At 38.9% G+C, this 16,964-nt stretch overlaps 1 protein-coding gene across 1 annotated transcript in view; it reads left to right on the forward strand.

Moving 5' to 3' along the window:
• CLVS1 (clavesin 1) overlaps positions 1-16,964 on the forward strand; it is a gene marked incomplete at both ends in the record, with an annotated part of 34,841 nt that overhangs the window by 17,222 nt on the left and 655 nt on the right. The window contains 2 exons of the mRNA XM_083361229.1: positions 6,746-6,856; positions 8,484-8,719. Of these exons, the coding sequence (XP_083217355.1) occupies positions 6,746-6,856; positions 8,484-8,719 (347 nt within the window). The remainder of the gene's footprint in view (positions 1-6,745; positions 6,857-8,483; positions 8,720-16,964) is intronic.

Consider the following 16,964-nt stretch of genomic DNA (forward strand, 5'->3'; position numbering starts at 1 on the left):
GGGAAAAATTGGACTAATGCTACAAAAGTTTTATATTAATTTGGAAAAAAAGAAAAAAATTATATGCTATTGGTGACATCCTGTGGCGAAACCTGGTACAACAAGTAAATTTTTCTCCTGTTGTGAGAGCTAACTGAATAACAGAGCTGTCCTTGACATTACTTTTAAAGATAAGTGTGGGAACACCTGGCACTGAAAACAACTCTTTTGGAGGTGGATAATCTTTGACTATTATTAAAATAGCCTGCATGGAAGATTTAGCTGCAAACAACAACAAAATGGATGAATATGTCCCACCACTTGATTATAAACTAATACTGGACACGATTTTGGCAATGAGAAGAGCAAATTAAAGCCAAACTGTAAGAAAAATCTGACAACTTAAAGCCACCAAATCAACTTCTGACCTTAAATGAGGAAATGATAATCCAAGAGCAAATAGAAGTGGAAACTAACACTAAAATAGGAGATTTCAAAGAACAACAAATGCAACCTACAGAGAACCTTAAAGTCCAAATTTCAATGTCAACTATAAAACTTACAACTCAAAAAGCAATAGCACCTGAAGAAAGCAATATTAAGAGTGAAGACACTAAAGGCCTTCAAATATACTATATTGAGAATTCAACTAATCAAATGACAACCATAACACCAGCTACTACTTTCTACCTAATCCAGATGGAATGGCAAGAAGAAAAAGACGTGACTGATCTAATGACAACTATATTACATCAATGAACAAAAACTGAATTATTAAAGCAAAACTTCAGTGGTTACAAAGGGGATACTTTCTTTACAAAACTGACATTTGGATACTCTCCCTGGATTCAAATAAGGGGTATAGGAAGAAAGGGAGATACATTTGAGAATTTAAAGATGCCAAAAGGGAAGCCTGATTGGCACAAAAGGAAGGCAAGAGTTAGATTTAAAAAACTGAACTTGTTTCTTTTTTGGGATTCCTAAAGATAGAGTATAAAAATACCTTTCAATGGATTTATTTATTTATTTATTTATTTATTTATTTGTTTGTTTGTTTGTTTGTTTGTTTGTTTGTTTGTTTTATATACCGCCCTTCTCTTGGAGGACTCAGGGCAGTGTACAGAGCAATAAAGTAAAAATACAATAAAGCAATAAAGTGAGAAAATTTTAAAACCCAAATCCATCAGGCCAGGCCGGCTTGTTGGAATAGATAAGTTTTTAGATCACGCCGGAAGGAGCGAAGGTCGGGGGCCATCCGGATTTCAGCTGGTAAGCGGTTCCAAAGGATTGGCGCACCCACCGAGAATGCTCTCCCCCTGGGGGTCACCAGCTGACATTCTCTGACCGGTGGCACCCTGAGGAGGCCCTCTCTGTGGGAGCGCACAGGACGGAGGGATGTTGACGCTGGCAGTAGGTGCTCCCGTAGGTAGTCCGGACCCACGCCATGTAGGGCTTTGTATGTCATCACTAGCACCTTGAATTTCACCCGGAAGGCAACTGGAAGCCAGTGCAGCTCACGGAGCAGAGGTGTAATATGGGAGTATCGGGAGACCCCCAAAAGCACTCGTGCAGCTGCACTCTGCACCAGCTGAAGCTTCCGAGTGGTTCTCAAGGGCAGCCTCATGTAAAGAGCGTTGCAGTAGTCAAGGCGAGAGGTCACAAGTGCATGGGTGACTGTACGCAAGGCATCCAGGTCCAGATAGGGTCGCAGCTGGCGCACCAGACGAACCTGGGCGAAGGCCCCTCTAGTCACAGCTCCTATATGATCTTCTAAGGAGAGCTGTGAATCTAAGAGGACACCCAGATTGGGAGCCTTATCTACGGAGGGGTAATAACTCGCCCCCGATATTAAGAGATGGAATAATCTGAATATCCTGACATGCCGGTATGTACAGCCATTCAGTCTTGTCCGGGTTGAGTTGAAGCCTGTTCCTCCCCATCCATTCCCGGACCGCTTCCAGGCAACGGGACATCACGTCGAGGGGATCACTGATGTGGTTTGGGGTCGAGATGAAAAGCTGGGTGTCATCAGCATACTGATGATAACCCACTCCAAAACCACGGATGATCTCACCTAGCGGCTTCATATAGATGTTAAACAGGAGAGGTGAGAGGACCAACCCCTGAGGAACTCCATAAATGAGAGGCCTCGGGGGATTAAGGGGAATCTCTAAAAAATATAACTGATTTTACATTTAGGTTTTAGATCTGTAAGGGAAAACAAAAGTAAGCTTTTAGAATATAATTCTGAACTATATTATAGAATTTGGAATGATATATCAAAAGATAGTATTTTAACAATTGATGTATGGTTAAGATGACGGGTTGAATCCCAAGTGCCGCGTAACAGAGTGAGCGCCTGTTACTCGTCCCAGCTTCTGCCAACCTAGCAGTTCGAAAGCACATAAAAACACAAGTAGAAATGTATTAACTTGACTATTTTGACTATGTGATAACTAAGGGAATCAGAGAGGGAATCCCTGTTGATACAACCTGAACTATTTACAACTTGTTATTTGTTATTTTTACTACCCAACCACCGTATTGCTTCACAAATACATGTATATGTAAATATTAAAAAATCAATAAAACTTGTATAAAAATATATCAGTGAGGCTCCTCCAGTGGACCATGACCCAGCGCTCACCCCGGTCCTATGCCCCCTCCGCCAGAGACCTCAGATCCGCCCCAGTCCTGCCCAGCTCTGAACATGTGCCCCTGATGCAAGTGATGTTGACCTGGCCACACCCACCCAGTAGGCCACACCTATGCCAGCTATGCTCACCCAATGGGCCATGCCCATCCGGTAGCTGATGATAAATAAGTGGGGTTTGGGTTGCAGTTTGGGCACTCGGTCTCAAAAAGGTTCACCACCAGTGGTTTAGGGAATGTCAGTGTCAGTGTTCTTCTGTTTATAAGGGCTTCAGGTGTGGGTGTGTCAACTGAGGGTCTATGATGGGTCTTGTGATGGGTCATCAGTGAGTCTTGTGATGGGGAAGTTACATCAGGTCAGGGTCATTGGGAGGCAAACTGCTGGTGGGAGGGGGAGCTTGCGTGGGTTGCTTGGGGGTCAGTACTGTCTCTGGTTGGCTGTGCAGTGGATTTGGATTCTTGAGGGTTTCATAGGCTGGTTGTAGGTTGTGTCTGTTGATGGAATTGCTTGTAGATGAACTCATGAGTGTGGGGCATGGTAGTGTGGCACATGATTTTTGTGTTGCTCCAATCGAACTGGTGCTTTTTGGTGTTGGTGTGGGTAGAGATTATGAATTTGGGATTGTGGCATTTGACTGCCAGCTGTTGTTCGTGGATCCTGGTTTTTAATTGACGTGATGTTTGTCCACATAAAATTGGTTGCAATGGTTACAGTTGATTTTGTCGATTACATTGTTTCTTTAATCCTTTTGTATCTTGTCTTTGGTTCTGGATAATTTCTGGCAGAGTGTGGTGTGGATTTGTGGGCTATTGCTATTCCTAGGAGTTGGAGAATTCTGGCTGTCATTTCTGATACCCCTTTTGTGTATGGTAGGGTTAGTTTTCGCATGGTGGTTGACTGTATGGTGTGTTGTGGCTTGAGTGCTGTGTGTCAGAATATGAAGTTTTTTGGACAGCAGGTACAGACAAAGATGTCGAGCAGCCATTTCTCATCTGCTTGTCTTAGTGTTGCGGTGCTGCAGGGCCCTTCTAAAGAGGATCTGGACACAGCTTCTTTTGTGTGCAGTGGGGTGGTTCCTTGCAAAGTTGAGGATCTGGTCCATGTGTGCAGGTTTGCGGTAGATGTGGGTTAATGGATTTTTTTTGATGATTTGTTTCAGTGGCAGTTTTACCTATATTTTAATATAAGATTAAAGACCCCATATTAAAGAAAGGGATGAGATTTTTGGCATAGTCAAGATGCTACTCAGTGTTTTGAATGGGTAAGAGGGGTTTCAGAACCTCAATATCAGATTGCCTTAATTTGGTAGTCTCTTCCTTTGTTCAGAATTAAAGATGATCCTAAAAATGTTCTTTGCCTAACAGTAGCTATGCTGACAATGACAATAACTGTAAAGGCAGTGTTGAAATGAATTGAAACTAAACTAAGGATATTAGATTTGATTATCTCTGTAATAGATAATTCCTTCTTTCCTTTTCCTTCCTTCCTTTCTCTTCCTTTCGTTTCCTTCCCTCCCTCCCTCCCTCCCTCCCATCTTTTCTTCCTGGTTTTGTTTTTTTTTTGTTCCTTCATCTGTGTTGCTTGTTAGCTTTTGTCAAGCCCACAGACTGGCTGTTTGTTTTCTTGTTTCCTAATTTCTTGCCATATTTGATTCATTTATAATGCTAACTTTCATGCAGAAATGAGTGAAACGGAATATAAATGTTCTAAATGGGAGCGTGTAGGCAGATCAAGCAAGTGCTTGATTTACCAGCAGGAAGTGAAGGTTCGCAGCTAATATTCTAGTGATATTCATGAACAAGGTGTGATAAATGTCACAAAAGTATTATGAAGAAAGACTTCCTGTTGTTTTTTGTCCTTGCTTTATTTCCTACAGTGAAAAGTATGAAGGAAATGGTTTAACAGGATTAATCATATGGTATCAGGTTCTGTGGTTCCATTTCCAACTAGGCTGGCAAAGATATTCAGAATGAAAAGGTTTATAACAGGATTTTTTTTTGAAGAGGTATAACCTAGCAACAGGCATTCTATTGGGGTTTCTTAAACAGAAAATCTGAAGAGCCACAGGGACATGCAATATACCTCACCAAGAACCTATAGAATACCTGCATCTGCTCTAAGGTGCAGTAGAAAAAGAGATCTGATAAAAGAGAATATTTGTAGCTCAGGGTTGAAATAAAGGGTCCTTGATGCTTTCTGAGCTTGGTTGTTTTCTTGAAGGTGTTTCATTACCCAAACTAGTAATATCATCAGTGCTAGCAAGGAATAGGGTTTGCTCTTAGTTTATATTCTAGTGCAGACATGTCAAACACAAGGCCCGGGGGCCGGATCCGGCCCGTGAAGTGGTTTCATGTGGCCCACGAAGCCATCCTGGAAACAGTGAGGGAATGGCCCCCACTGCCTTGGCCCTGGCCCAGAGACCCTCCTTCTGCCAGAGACCCTTAGATCTGTCCCACTCCTGCCCAGGCCCCCATAGGTACCCTTGATACGAACGATGTAGAGCTGGCCACGCCCACCCAGTAGGCCATACGCACTCTAGCCACGCCCACCCAGTAGGCCATGCCCAGCCTGGCCATACCCACCCGGCCCCCTGAGGGCAACTGCAATGCTGATGCGGCCCTCAATGAAATTGAGTTTGACACCCCTGTTCTAGTGGCTTGTCCTATCAGTGTTGGTGGGGGTGGTTTAGAGGTCTTTGTTTGGGCTGTTTATTGTTGGCTTGTTTGGCAATTCCTTGATTGGGGTATTTGTTGGTCTGATGTTAACCTTTGAGTTAATCAATACTCATCTGGGTGCTGATTGGTGATGCTTTGGTCTTTTTGTTCCCCTTTTGGCTTCTTGATTATTTCTTTTGCACAGTATAGATATTGCTTATGTGTTTATTGATGACTAGTTTGTCAGAGTGCCAAGCTTCTAGAAATTCCCTAGCATTTATGGACTTGGCTTGGTCTAAGATGGTCACAGTTTCCCAGTTGAAAATATGGTTAAATCGGATTGCTTGAATAGGGTGTTCAAATTACGCATTTCTCTTGAAACTGTACAAATTTCATTTACCTTTTAAAGAAATTTGGCCTCGATCCATCTATTCTTGCATGATGTTCCACACAAAATATTAGATCTGCAGAAAACATTCAACAAGTCTTTCCTTTCTCTGAGAAATCACAATAGAAGCCTGGCTGCCATGTTCTGGTTACCTGCAGTTTCTGAATTTTATATAGTGCTTTGTGATCTTAACTCTGTTTTTCTACTGGTGAGCTTTTCTTATTAATGTTTTGTTTTTATTTTGTAAATTGCTACTGTCTAGTTTTATCTGGAGCGAGCAGGTTATAAATGTGTTAAGCTATTTTAACATTTACTGTTAGTATATTCCTTGTTTTCCTATGAATCTTATATACTGATTTAACAGGATCTATGAGAAACATAATTTCAGATGCTGCTTCTTCATCTATAGGAGCATTATGCTTACCTGAAAAAGAATCCCACTGTTGTTGGCTCTGAAAAGCTTTATCTGCATACTAATTTGTTGGGTATCTCTTCAGAACCCCCAAAGCAAGCATTTGTGTCAGTTGCCATGGCGCTGTATGCTGTTCCTCCCTCTCGACAGCTTCATTTAACATCTTCCTCTGTCCTTTGCGCCCAGTTCATTCACCCAGAAAGTTCAGCTATTGAAACAATGCCTTGAAGAAGGGCTGAGGAAGGGCAAAGGCACCAGGTGAAGAGGTAAATCACGTCCATAGATGTCTAAGGGGACTTGGTTCTGTGAGCCGGTTGGGAATTACAAAACACAAACCATGCCATATTCATTCTGTGGTGCTTGAAAAGAGATTCACACATTCTTGTAGATATGCACATATACCAACTCTCATGGAAATAAAACTAGGATGAGGGTAAGCCCCACCTGTGGAGGTTTTCAATTTTGTTCTATTGTATGAAAGAGCAAATCAAGCACTAAAACACAATGTAGTATGGCCGGTGCTTGAGTTATCTCTCCTATGCACCAGTTAATAGCCAAGCCTTCTCCTCAGACTTCTTCTCTGACTCCTCTGACAACAGGCCCTGCTATTTATCTCTGCTAGTCTCTGTAATTACAATCTGTTTCTTTCTTCTCCACAGGACAGCTTCCCTGCTCGCTTTGGAGGCATCCATTTTGTGAACCAGCCGTGGTACATCCATGCTCTCTACACACTAATCAAGCCCTTCCTCAAAGACAAGACACGGAAAAGGGTAATGAGAAAATGAAACAAGTCTGTGATGTTGCAAGCCTACGAGTGATATTAGGGAATTTCTACTCTTCTCTGTCTTCCTTTTTCTCCTTGTGTTTGCAACAAGGGATGAAGTCTCAGCTGGATTTTGTCAGCAGTCTACATTTAATCACTATTTCAACAGGAGAGAATTATTTTCAGATTCCAAGCCAAGTCAGAAAATCTTTCATCATATACACATGGAAAAAGCAACTTTCTGTAAAATATAAAATTATCTATTTTTCAACCCAAAGCTTTTTAATGTCATGGACTATTCACCCGGTTCCCTACTTGCAAGAGATCTAGAAGACATCCAGGGCACAATAGGTTGTTAAACACATTGATAGATAACATTTCAAGTCTATGTTATCAAAGGATTGATCCTTTTCCCCCAAAACATTTTAACCTTGGGAGAAATCTCTGATTTTTCTGTTTAGCATATTGTCTTTTATGTAACCAGATGAGAACAAAATCACTGATAACAATTAAACTTCAAACTTCAAATAAAAGAAAAAACTTGGGATATTGATTTTTATGAAGCATGCATGCATACATATCCAGGGCTGAAAGATTTCTTATGTATTAGATTATCACATTCTAATAATATAGTCATACAGTAACATGATGACTATGCTTAAAAACATTTTTCAAAAGAGAACAAAAATGAAAAGAATACTAAAACAAGTAGGTAGAAGAGTAGGAATGCAATCAAATAGCTCATTTCCAAATATATGACTTCTTGTTAGTTGGAGCTGAAGTCCAATACATCTGGAGGAGGCTGAAATACATGCGAAGTTTGGCGCAAAGTGGACTGATTTTATCTGGAGTTGATAGTCAACAATGTAGGCACAATGGCAGGACTCTGTTTTTATTCACCACTGTCTAAGTTCATAAAACAAACCTCTTGATGAATGTGTGAATGTCCATATAGGGATTTATATTTTGAGACCAAAACCATTTGCCTGCAAACAAACCAGAAGGCAATGAAAACAACAAAAGGCTGGCTGAATTCCAATAGGTTAATGACTTTTTTTTTTGCAAAACAGTACAGGTAGTCCTCAACTAATGATCACTATTGAGCCCAAAATTTATGTTGTTAAGTGAGAAATTTATTAAGTGAGTTTTGCCCCATTTTACCACTTTCCTTGCCACATTTGTCAAGTGAATCACTGCAGTTGTTAAATTAGTAATACCGTTGTTAAGTGAATCTGGTTTCCTCATTGACTTTGTTTGTCAGAAGATCGCAAAAGAGAATCATATGACTCCCAGACACTGCAACTGTCATAAAAGTCAGTCAGTTGTCCAGCATCTGAATGTAAGTCATGTGACCGTGGGGATGCTACAACAATCATAAGTATGAAAAATGGTCATGAGTCACTTTTTTCAATGCCGTTGTAACTTCGAATGGTCACTAAACAAACTGTTGTAAGCCGAGAACTAGCTGTACAGCTTTGTGAACATTATTCAAAGGCAGACTTTATTTACATAAAGGTTAACTCCACGGTTCTTTCACTATTAGCATACCTTTTTCTTATTTTTACAAAAAACTTGATTATTGGAATGGCACAAACACATTAACAACTTCTAATATCTGTTTTGTTTTTCAAAAGATCTTTCTTCATGGAAACAATCTTAATAGTCTTCACCAGCTCATACACCCTGATTGCTTACCCTCAGAGTTTGGAGGGACTCTTCCTCCCTATGACATGGGCACATGGGCTCGGACGTTACTTGGACCAGATTACAGCGATGAGAATGAATATACTCACACATCTTACAACACCATGCATGTGAAGCATTCGTGTTCCAACCTAGAGAGGGAGTGCTCTCCAAAGCTCATGAAAAGGTAAGATCAAATAAAAAAAGCTTCCATCTAGAACACGGATGTCAAACTCGATTGCGTCACGTGACGTATCATGATGTATCGCAAGGTTTTTTTGCCTTTGCACAGCTGGGGTGGACGTGGCCTGCATGTGACACATCTGGCCCATGGGCTGCCAGTTTGACACCCCTGATCTAGAAGGATTTTGTTTGTTTTCTCTCTTTAGCTAGAGGATTAGGAAATATACCTGGGCTTGAAATCTTGAAATGATCAAGATGAGCAAGAAAGAGATGTTGAAAATTTTGCCATCTATTGTTTATACTGCATAGATTTTTGCAGCCAGATATGAATGTCTTTGGAAATAATGTTAATGGGTTCTCATTTTTCATCATATATACAGTATATAACATTTTTCTGAATGTTATTAATGATACCTGATCTTCCTGGGGTTACTCACTATCACTTTATGCTTTGTTTCAACATCAGTAGTTTATCCTGGGGATGGGGGACAGAGTCAGCTCTGTGTGTAGGCAACAAGGGCACAGATGAAAATACAAGGAAGCTACAGCAGGTGTGGGGTCAGGTTACTGCTGCTGTATCTTGACAATAGGTGGAAATGTGTTCCTTCAAGTCAGTTTTGATCCCTGGTGACTACACCTGCCGTTTCTTTGACCATATTTTTTGGAGAATGCTTGCCATTTATTTCTTCCTATACCTGAGAGAAATGTTTGGCTTAAGATCACCCAACTACCTAGGACTTAGAACTCATGGTCTCCCAGTTCTAGCCTGGTACATTAACAATTACACCAAAGTGCTCTCAAGAATAAAGGAAGGGAATATGATGTGCTCTGGGTGTCAAATATGCTAGGTACATTAATACCCTATGGAACCAACTTCCCACGGAACTCAGGACTGCCCCCGACCTTCGCTCATTTCGCCGGGACTTGAAAACCTGGTTCTTTGAGCTGTTTGGCCCAGACTGAGGGGTTTTAACTAATTTAATTTAATTGGGTTTTAGTTAACTTCAGGGACTGTAATTTAATCATAGTTTTTAACTGTTTGAATTTTTGTATGCTATGTATTTTAATTCTCCCTGTAAACCGCCCTGAGTCCTACGGGAATAGGGCGGTATATAAATTATAATAATAATAATAATAATAATAATAATAATAATAATAATAATAATAATAATAATAATAATAATAATAATACTTACCATGGTGTCATGTTATACATAAGTGATTTGGGTGCCTTCCGGTCACACCAAACAGGATTGAAAGGAATTTCTTATCATGGAGGCAGTGGAGTAAAATAAATTCTGATACTATAATGCTCTGAAAGTTAAAAAGTTAAATATACCCATGTACTATTCAAACCACACTTCTAAAGACAGTTATATTTCTTATAATAGTCTGATAACTGAACCATTCTAGAGCAGTTCATGCCATAATTGATCTACAAGCAGACTGAAAGCAAAGTGATTATTATCAGAAAGCTGCATGAGCAGCTAATGAATAAGTCTTATGATACATCATTTTTATTGCATGTCTTTCTTAAACAATTTTTGAAATGCTATATGTCTTGATATATCTCTTGATTTCAGTAAAGATTTCTTAATATGTGCTATTTGGGTTATTGATTCTGACAATGTTTAGATATATTTGTTTAGTTTGTTAGATGTACAGCATTACTTGGCAAATTGGCAGCCAAATCAATCAAATGCATAAATAAATATCCTATGCTACTTTGATTAGTAATCTAGTTAAGTGTGAGCTGCATAAAAGGATTATTGTTAGTATTGAGTGGGTTGCCACAAGATTTAATTCAATCCTTGTACTCATTAACATTGTAATTATGGACTTGGATGACTCATTTTTATTAATAATTGGAAATCAGTGCTTATCAAATTTGCAGATGATACAAAATCAGGTGGGCTAATATCCCACAAAACAGACATAAAATTCAAAAGAATTTTGGTAAATTTGAAATGTGTGCTAAAATTGAGAGAATGACATGGAACAAACTCAAATGCAAAATTCTTTGCTTAGAAAACAAGAATCAGAGGAACATATAAAAGGGGGTGGGCTGGAAATAGATTGTATAAAAAAGGTCTTGTAATACTGTTGATTACAAATTAAAATATAAGTTGATAGTGTAATGTGCTGCCAAAATACCGTATAGGTAAATACAATTTTAGGCTTCATCAGCAGATATATAATTTTCAGATGTGAGAAGTGACCAGAGTACATCTTGAGCACTATGGACACAACTGTTTAAGAATTAATCAGGCAAATTGGAACAGTTTCAGTAATGGCACCGAGGATGATTAGGGGATTTAAAAACTATGATGAAAGATTGAAGCAATTTGGAATGTTTTTTTACAAAAAGAAAGCTGATGGGGGAATATGATCACTCTTTAAATGAATATGATTTCTTCCACGAGAAGAAAGTCAAGAGCTGTTTCCCATCATTTCATGGATTTAAGTGTTAGTATTGACTATTGATACCTCCTGACCACAAAGAGACAATTGGGTATAGTTAGACAGTTAAGGATGTATTCATCTCTACCCATTTGAAGTATTTTAATGCACTGTACAGTGGCTGCTGTACAGTGGCTGCTGAAAAACCACTCTGAAACTACAGTTGGCACTAAATATGGTAGCTCCCAGAAAAACATCTCTGCTGAAGGAGCTGCATTGGCTTCCAAGAGTTTCTGGGTGAAATTCAAAGTGTTGATGTTGACTTATAGAGCCTTATATAGCTTGGCACCAAAGTACTTGCTAGACTGCCTCTTCCTATCGGAACCAAAACATTATGTTCAATAATCCTACAAAGAAGTATTTCTTTCCCTCATTTTCATGCACATATAGGAGCCAAGGCAAGAATCTTGTTGTTATTATGGTCCCACTCCTTTGGATTAGCCTTTATTTGGAAATCAGGCTTGCCACACATTAAGGCATTGGACTGGCACAGAGCATATCCAGATTATAATCTAGCATTTATTTGGGAGTGATATTAGCTGGATATCATGAGGCTTAATCCTGAATGAGTATACATAGGATTGTTCTCTCACTATTACAAGTTTTTCATCAATATGCATAGGAGAATAACTCTAAATCATAGAAAAGAAACACACAAACATTTCTCATGTTCAATTCTTCTTGTTGCTGCACATAACAATAAGTACAATACAAAGTATTATAGCTATTATTTGGTAATAACAAATATAGATGGCAGTTTAAATACTAAACTCTTAATTTTAATAGAAGAGAATATATGTAACTCAGGGTTGAAGAAAGAACCTTGATGCTCCCTGAGCTTAGTTGTTTGCTTGCAGACATTTTGTTAACATCTTCAGTGCTGGAAGAGAATGGAGTTTGCTCTCTGTTTATATACAGTAGCTTACCTTGTCAGTGTTAGTGGTGTTGTTGTTTTCTCCTCGATGGTGCCTTGTTTACTACTTGATTATTTGTCTAAGTTGGTAGTTCCTTGATTAGGGTATTGTTTATTGCTTGATTGTTTGTCTGATGTTAATCGTGTTAATTCTTGTTTATCTTAGTGTCGATTGCTGATGAAGAGGTAATCTAGTCTTTTAGTTTCCTTTTTAGTTTTTTATTGTCCCTTTTGAATGGTGTGTAGTTTATCTCTATGTGCCTGTTGATGGCTGATTTGTCTGAGTGCCAAGCATCCAGAAATTCCCTAGCATTTTTTTTAAATTTGGCTTAGTTTAGAATGCTTCCCAGTTGAAACTATAGCTGAGTTTGTCTGTGTGCTGTGAGATTAAGGAATTTTCACCACATCTTCTGACTGCTATTTGGTGGTGTTCATGAATGTGAAGACTGCTAGTCTGCCTTTTTGTCCTGTATAGTGGCTTTACAGTCCTATGCTGTATGCGACCAATGTTTTTTTCTTTCTTGGGCTACTGAGTCTTTTGATTTACTTAAGATGTTTTGGAGTGCTTTAGTTGATTTGTGTACTATGGTGATGCTGTGTGGTTTAACAGCCTGTTGGTTATTCCTGAAATGTTTTTGATGTATGGTACTATGATCTATTTTATAACTTTTGTTGGCTGTATTGTAATGAGTTGAGTAGTCAGACAGTTTTTGATAATGTTGCATGGGTATCCAATTTATGGTATCCTTGTGGGAGGTTGGATTGTTACTGTGGTAATGGAGCATGTGGTTAGTGTGGGTGGTTTTTTGATAGACTTGCTTTTCTAATTCACTGCCATTTCCTCTCCTGAATAAGATATCCAGAAAAGGTAGTGTGTGGTATTTTCTTCTTCCCTTTTGAATTTTATCTTTTGAAGATGTTGGTGATTGTTTCATGTGTTTTCTCAATTGTTCCTTATTATTATGACAAATGTGTCATCAACATACCAGATCTATACTTTGGTTGTATGCATGGGAGTGCTATAGTTTCTAGATGCTGCATTACAATCTCTGCTACGAGTGTTGAGAATGGTGTTCCTCTGAATTAGTCTGAATTATTTTTGTGTGGTAGAGTAGTGGAACCTGGGTGACACTTAAATTCAATTAGATTTCATTCTTATTTAATTAATGTTATGTATAAATCAATATTTTTCTCTTTTGTGAAATCAATATCAATTTGGTAAAAACAATTGTAGATACCAAGGTTTTGGGAGACCTTTGCTGGTCCTATCCTCATGATGTTTGTGAATAAAAATCTACACTGAAATGAATCCTAAATCACAGATGTAGAGATTTAGAAGCAGAAGTTTCTGCTGAAAGGGTAGTCAAAAAGTCAAAATGGTGAGCACAAACCTGTGAGAGAGATGGAGCTTGGTTTCACATCAATATCACACCAATTTTTTTGATCCCTATGTGGATATCATGGTTTAGAAGGGCACTTTCAAACTGTTATGCCTGGAAGGACCTTATAAATAAAATGGCTGAACAAATTCCATTTTTTTCCTGTGGGAAAATACTTTCTGCATTTTGACTCTCTTTAAAAGATTTCTTTTCCATATCTAGTTACTATGACAACTTAATTGTCCTCTGTATGCTGCCCACACTGCAAGAGAAAGAAGAATTGACAGTATAGCTTGTATATACATAGCTTGTTGGAGTACTAAAGGTATTGTTCAGCTCTTCTCTAACCACCACCACCTCCTTCTCTTCCTCTTACTCCTCCCTTCCTCCCTCTTCCTCTTCCTATTCTTCTTCCTCTCAAAGTGACCACAAGTCTTTGGGGATTTCTCCTTCTAAAGAAAGCCTAACATAGGTAAATATTGTTCTTGAAATCTCTTAGGGTTTAGACATGTGACACCATAAGCATATATGTAGGATGGTATTTGGCCTGCAGGGACGCGGTGGCTCAGTGGGTTAGGACACTGAGCTTGTCGATCAAATGGTCGGCAGTTTGGCGGGTCGAATCCCGAGTGTCGTGTAACAGAGTGAATGCCTGTTACTCGTCCCAGCTTATGCCAACCTAGCAGTTCGAAAGCATGTAAAAATGCAAGTAGAAATATAGGGATCACTACGGTGGGAAGGTAACAGTGTTCTGTGTGCCTTTGGCATCTAGTCATGCCAGCCACATGACCACGGAGACGTCCTTGGAGAAGCGCTGGCTCTTCGGCTATGAAACGGAGATGAGCACTGGCCCCTAGAGTTGAAAACGACTAGCACGCATGTGCAGGGGAACCTTTACCTTTACTTTTATTTGGCCTGCTCAATTGAAAATTCAAAGAATGTTGCCAGTGAAGGGTTATGCATCGCTTCTGGTCTTCCATGATAATAAACAACATCTAAAGGAGCAATGATTTTATTTGGGTTTGCTTGAACACCAACCAAAATCCAGATAAACTATGTTTATTTTCTCCAAATAATGATTATCAAGAACCAAACAGATGCAGACACAAGGTATAGGACTTGATCAAACACTCTTTGAGTGCCACATACTGTAACTTGAAAAACATTAAGATTCAATCTTCTCTACTTCAGTGAAAAAACATCTAAAATATAATACATTATTTTTGAACTGTAGATCATAAAAATGAAATGTAAGATTTTGATAGTATAATGGGATGTTTCACCGGGAGAGAGCCAGTTTGATGTAGTGGTTGAGGTGCTGGCTTGGAAACCAAGAGACTGTGAGTTCGAGTCCTGCCTTAACCATGAAAGCCAGAGGGATGGCTTTGGGCCAATCACTCTTCTCAGCCCAGTTTACTCATAGGGTTGCTGTCCTGCGGAAAAAATAGGAGGAAGAAGTAGAAGTATGGCTAAAACTCAGACACGTAATCAAAACAATAAAAACTTAGAATGAAACGAACCTGTAACACAGAAGAAAATTTTAAAATTTTGACAAGTTATCTTGACAAAGAAAAGATCATTTTTTGACAAGAAAATCAATAGCCACAGCTTGGAAAGGAACTCTTTCCCCCAATATTTTTTGTGGCAGGAATAAATCATTGGATGACAATAAGCCCTAATAAGCATGCATATACATAGAATGAAGGCTATTGCTAAGCACATTGATTTGTGCTTTAGATTGTAAGCCGCCCTGAGTCTTCAGAGAAGGGCAGGATATAAATGGGATTAAAAAAAAAACCTGGAGAAGTTGTATAATAGGTGAAAAATTAGACAGAAATGAACAGACTGGAGATGAGAGCCAAGTGAATGGAAGCTTTGCAATGGAACCTGATTGATTGGTCATAATTTAAAAGACATAAAGATCAACTAGTGGAGGAAACCAGGAGAATATATAATGGTTCCTGGTTCTTTCCTCCCCCACACATTGGTTGTAGTAAATAAGCCTGTTAAGAAGCTAGAAAAAAATATATAGGACAGAAATAAAAAGCTGGGAAATTGATGATTGAGGCTTTTACACAGTTTTTTTTTCTAAATTAAACTGAGACTAACTTTAAAGCTGAGTTTGATTTATTTAATATTTCAAGAAAAGTTGTTATATGTTTACAGATAAAAAAGAAGGGTTATACTGCAAATGTCAATGCTGCAAACATTGGATGTTTTTGTTTTGACAATATAAGAGGCAGCTTTTTCCTTTAAATTGTTTTGCTCTTAGAATTAGATGAATTTGGTGGGAGGAGGGAGAATATTTCCCCCAGTTGTTTTTAATAAGATAAGAAATGGCCCCTTACTGAAGAGAAGGGAAGCTTTGCCCTTCAAACTGATTGGAGAACGTGATTTATGACTGCTAATTGGAGGAGGGAATTGTGCCAGATATTAGGTGCTGAAGGGAGAGGAATTCAGATCTTGGCATTCCACCATGCTGTGCTGATGCTTTGTTTTTTTTTACAATTAAAGACTTTTTTAGGATAAACAATGCCTGAAAGTTCTTTGAAGTGTTTTGTTAGTCGGAACCATGACATCAAAGCTGTAATTATGCAAATTTATAAAGTTGATAAGACTGCTCATCTTTCTGCTCAAACAACTATGGACAGCTAACAAGTACATAAAAGTAATAGAAAAACCAGTAAAAGATACGGACAAAAAGTCTCAAATAATAAGGGCAGAACCACAACTCATGCTTTACTAACATTCTAGTTCTAAGGACTGAGGGAAGAGCTGGGTTTTTAGGCCTTTCAAAAGGCAAACAGGTTAGGGCCACCCAGTCTTCAGGGTGAAGGCTGTTTTATGGTGCCAGTACTAGAAAGAGCAGGCACACCTCCTAAGTCCTATAAGAGAACACTGTTTCATAGAAGGGATCTCGAACATGCTTACCTTGCTGAATCAAGTGAGATAGGTATTAGGCATATGATGATAGCCTACATATTGGGTTGGAAATATATAAGCCATGATGATGTTGTAACTTTAAGAAGGTAATTGATCCATGGGCATGTGAGGTTGCTCATGGCCATAAGAGGGAGCTAGAAACGTAGATTCTCTCTCTCACTGGATCTCTCTGAATATCTGAATTTGCTGATCGCTCTAAAATACTTTTTGCTCCTTATCTGCATAACTGTGTTTTTGACCTCTGCACTGGTAAGAAGACATTGTATTAGGATTTGTACTTGGACTGTTATTTTTGTGTATAACCTGGACTGATTATTTTTGACTGTGCATTTTTGATTTTACACCACCTTAAAGTAAAATACTTTTTGCTTTTACAACTTAGTGTACTCTTGTGGTTACTGTGTGACTCTTACTGCTCTTAGTACCCTTCCTTGTCTGTGCAACTCTTTGGTAGCACAAGGAGACCTCTGCACAACAATACCTATCACTGGTTATGGGCCCAGGCCTGTACTGAGAGTAAGTACACACAGTAACATAGCTGAGTTTGTGTTAGC

This window comes from Vipera ursinii (genome assembly GCF_947247035.1).
Source record: "Vipera ursinii genome assembly, chromosome: 3".
In the NCBI taxonomy this organism is placed as follows: Eukaryota; Metazoa; Chordata; class Lepidosauria; order Squamata; family Viperidae; genus Vipera; species Vipera ursinii.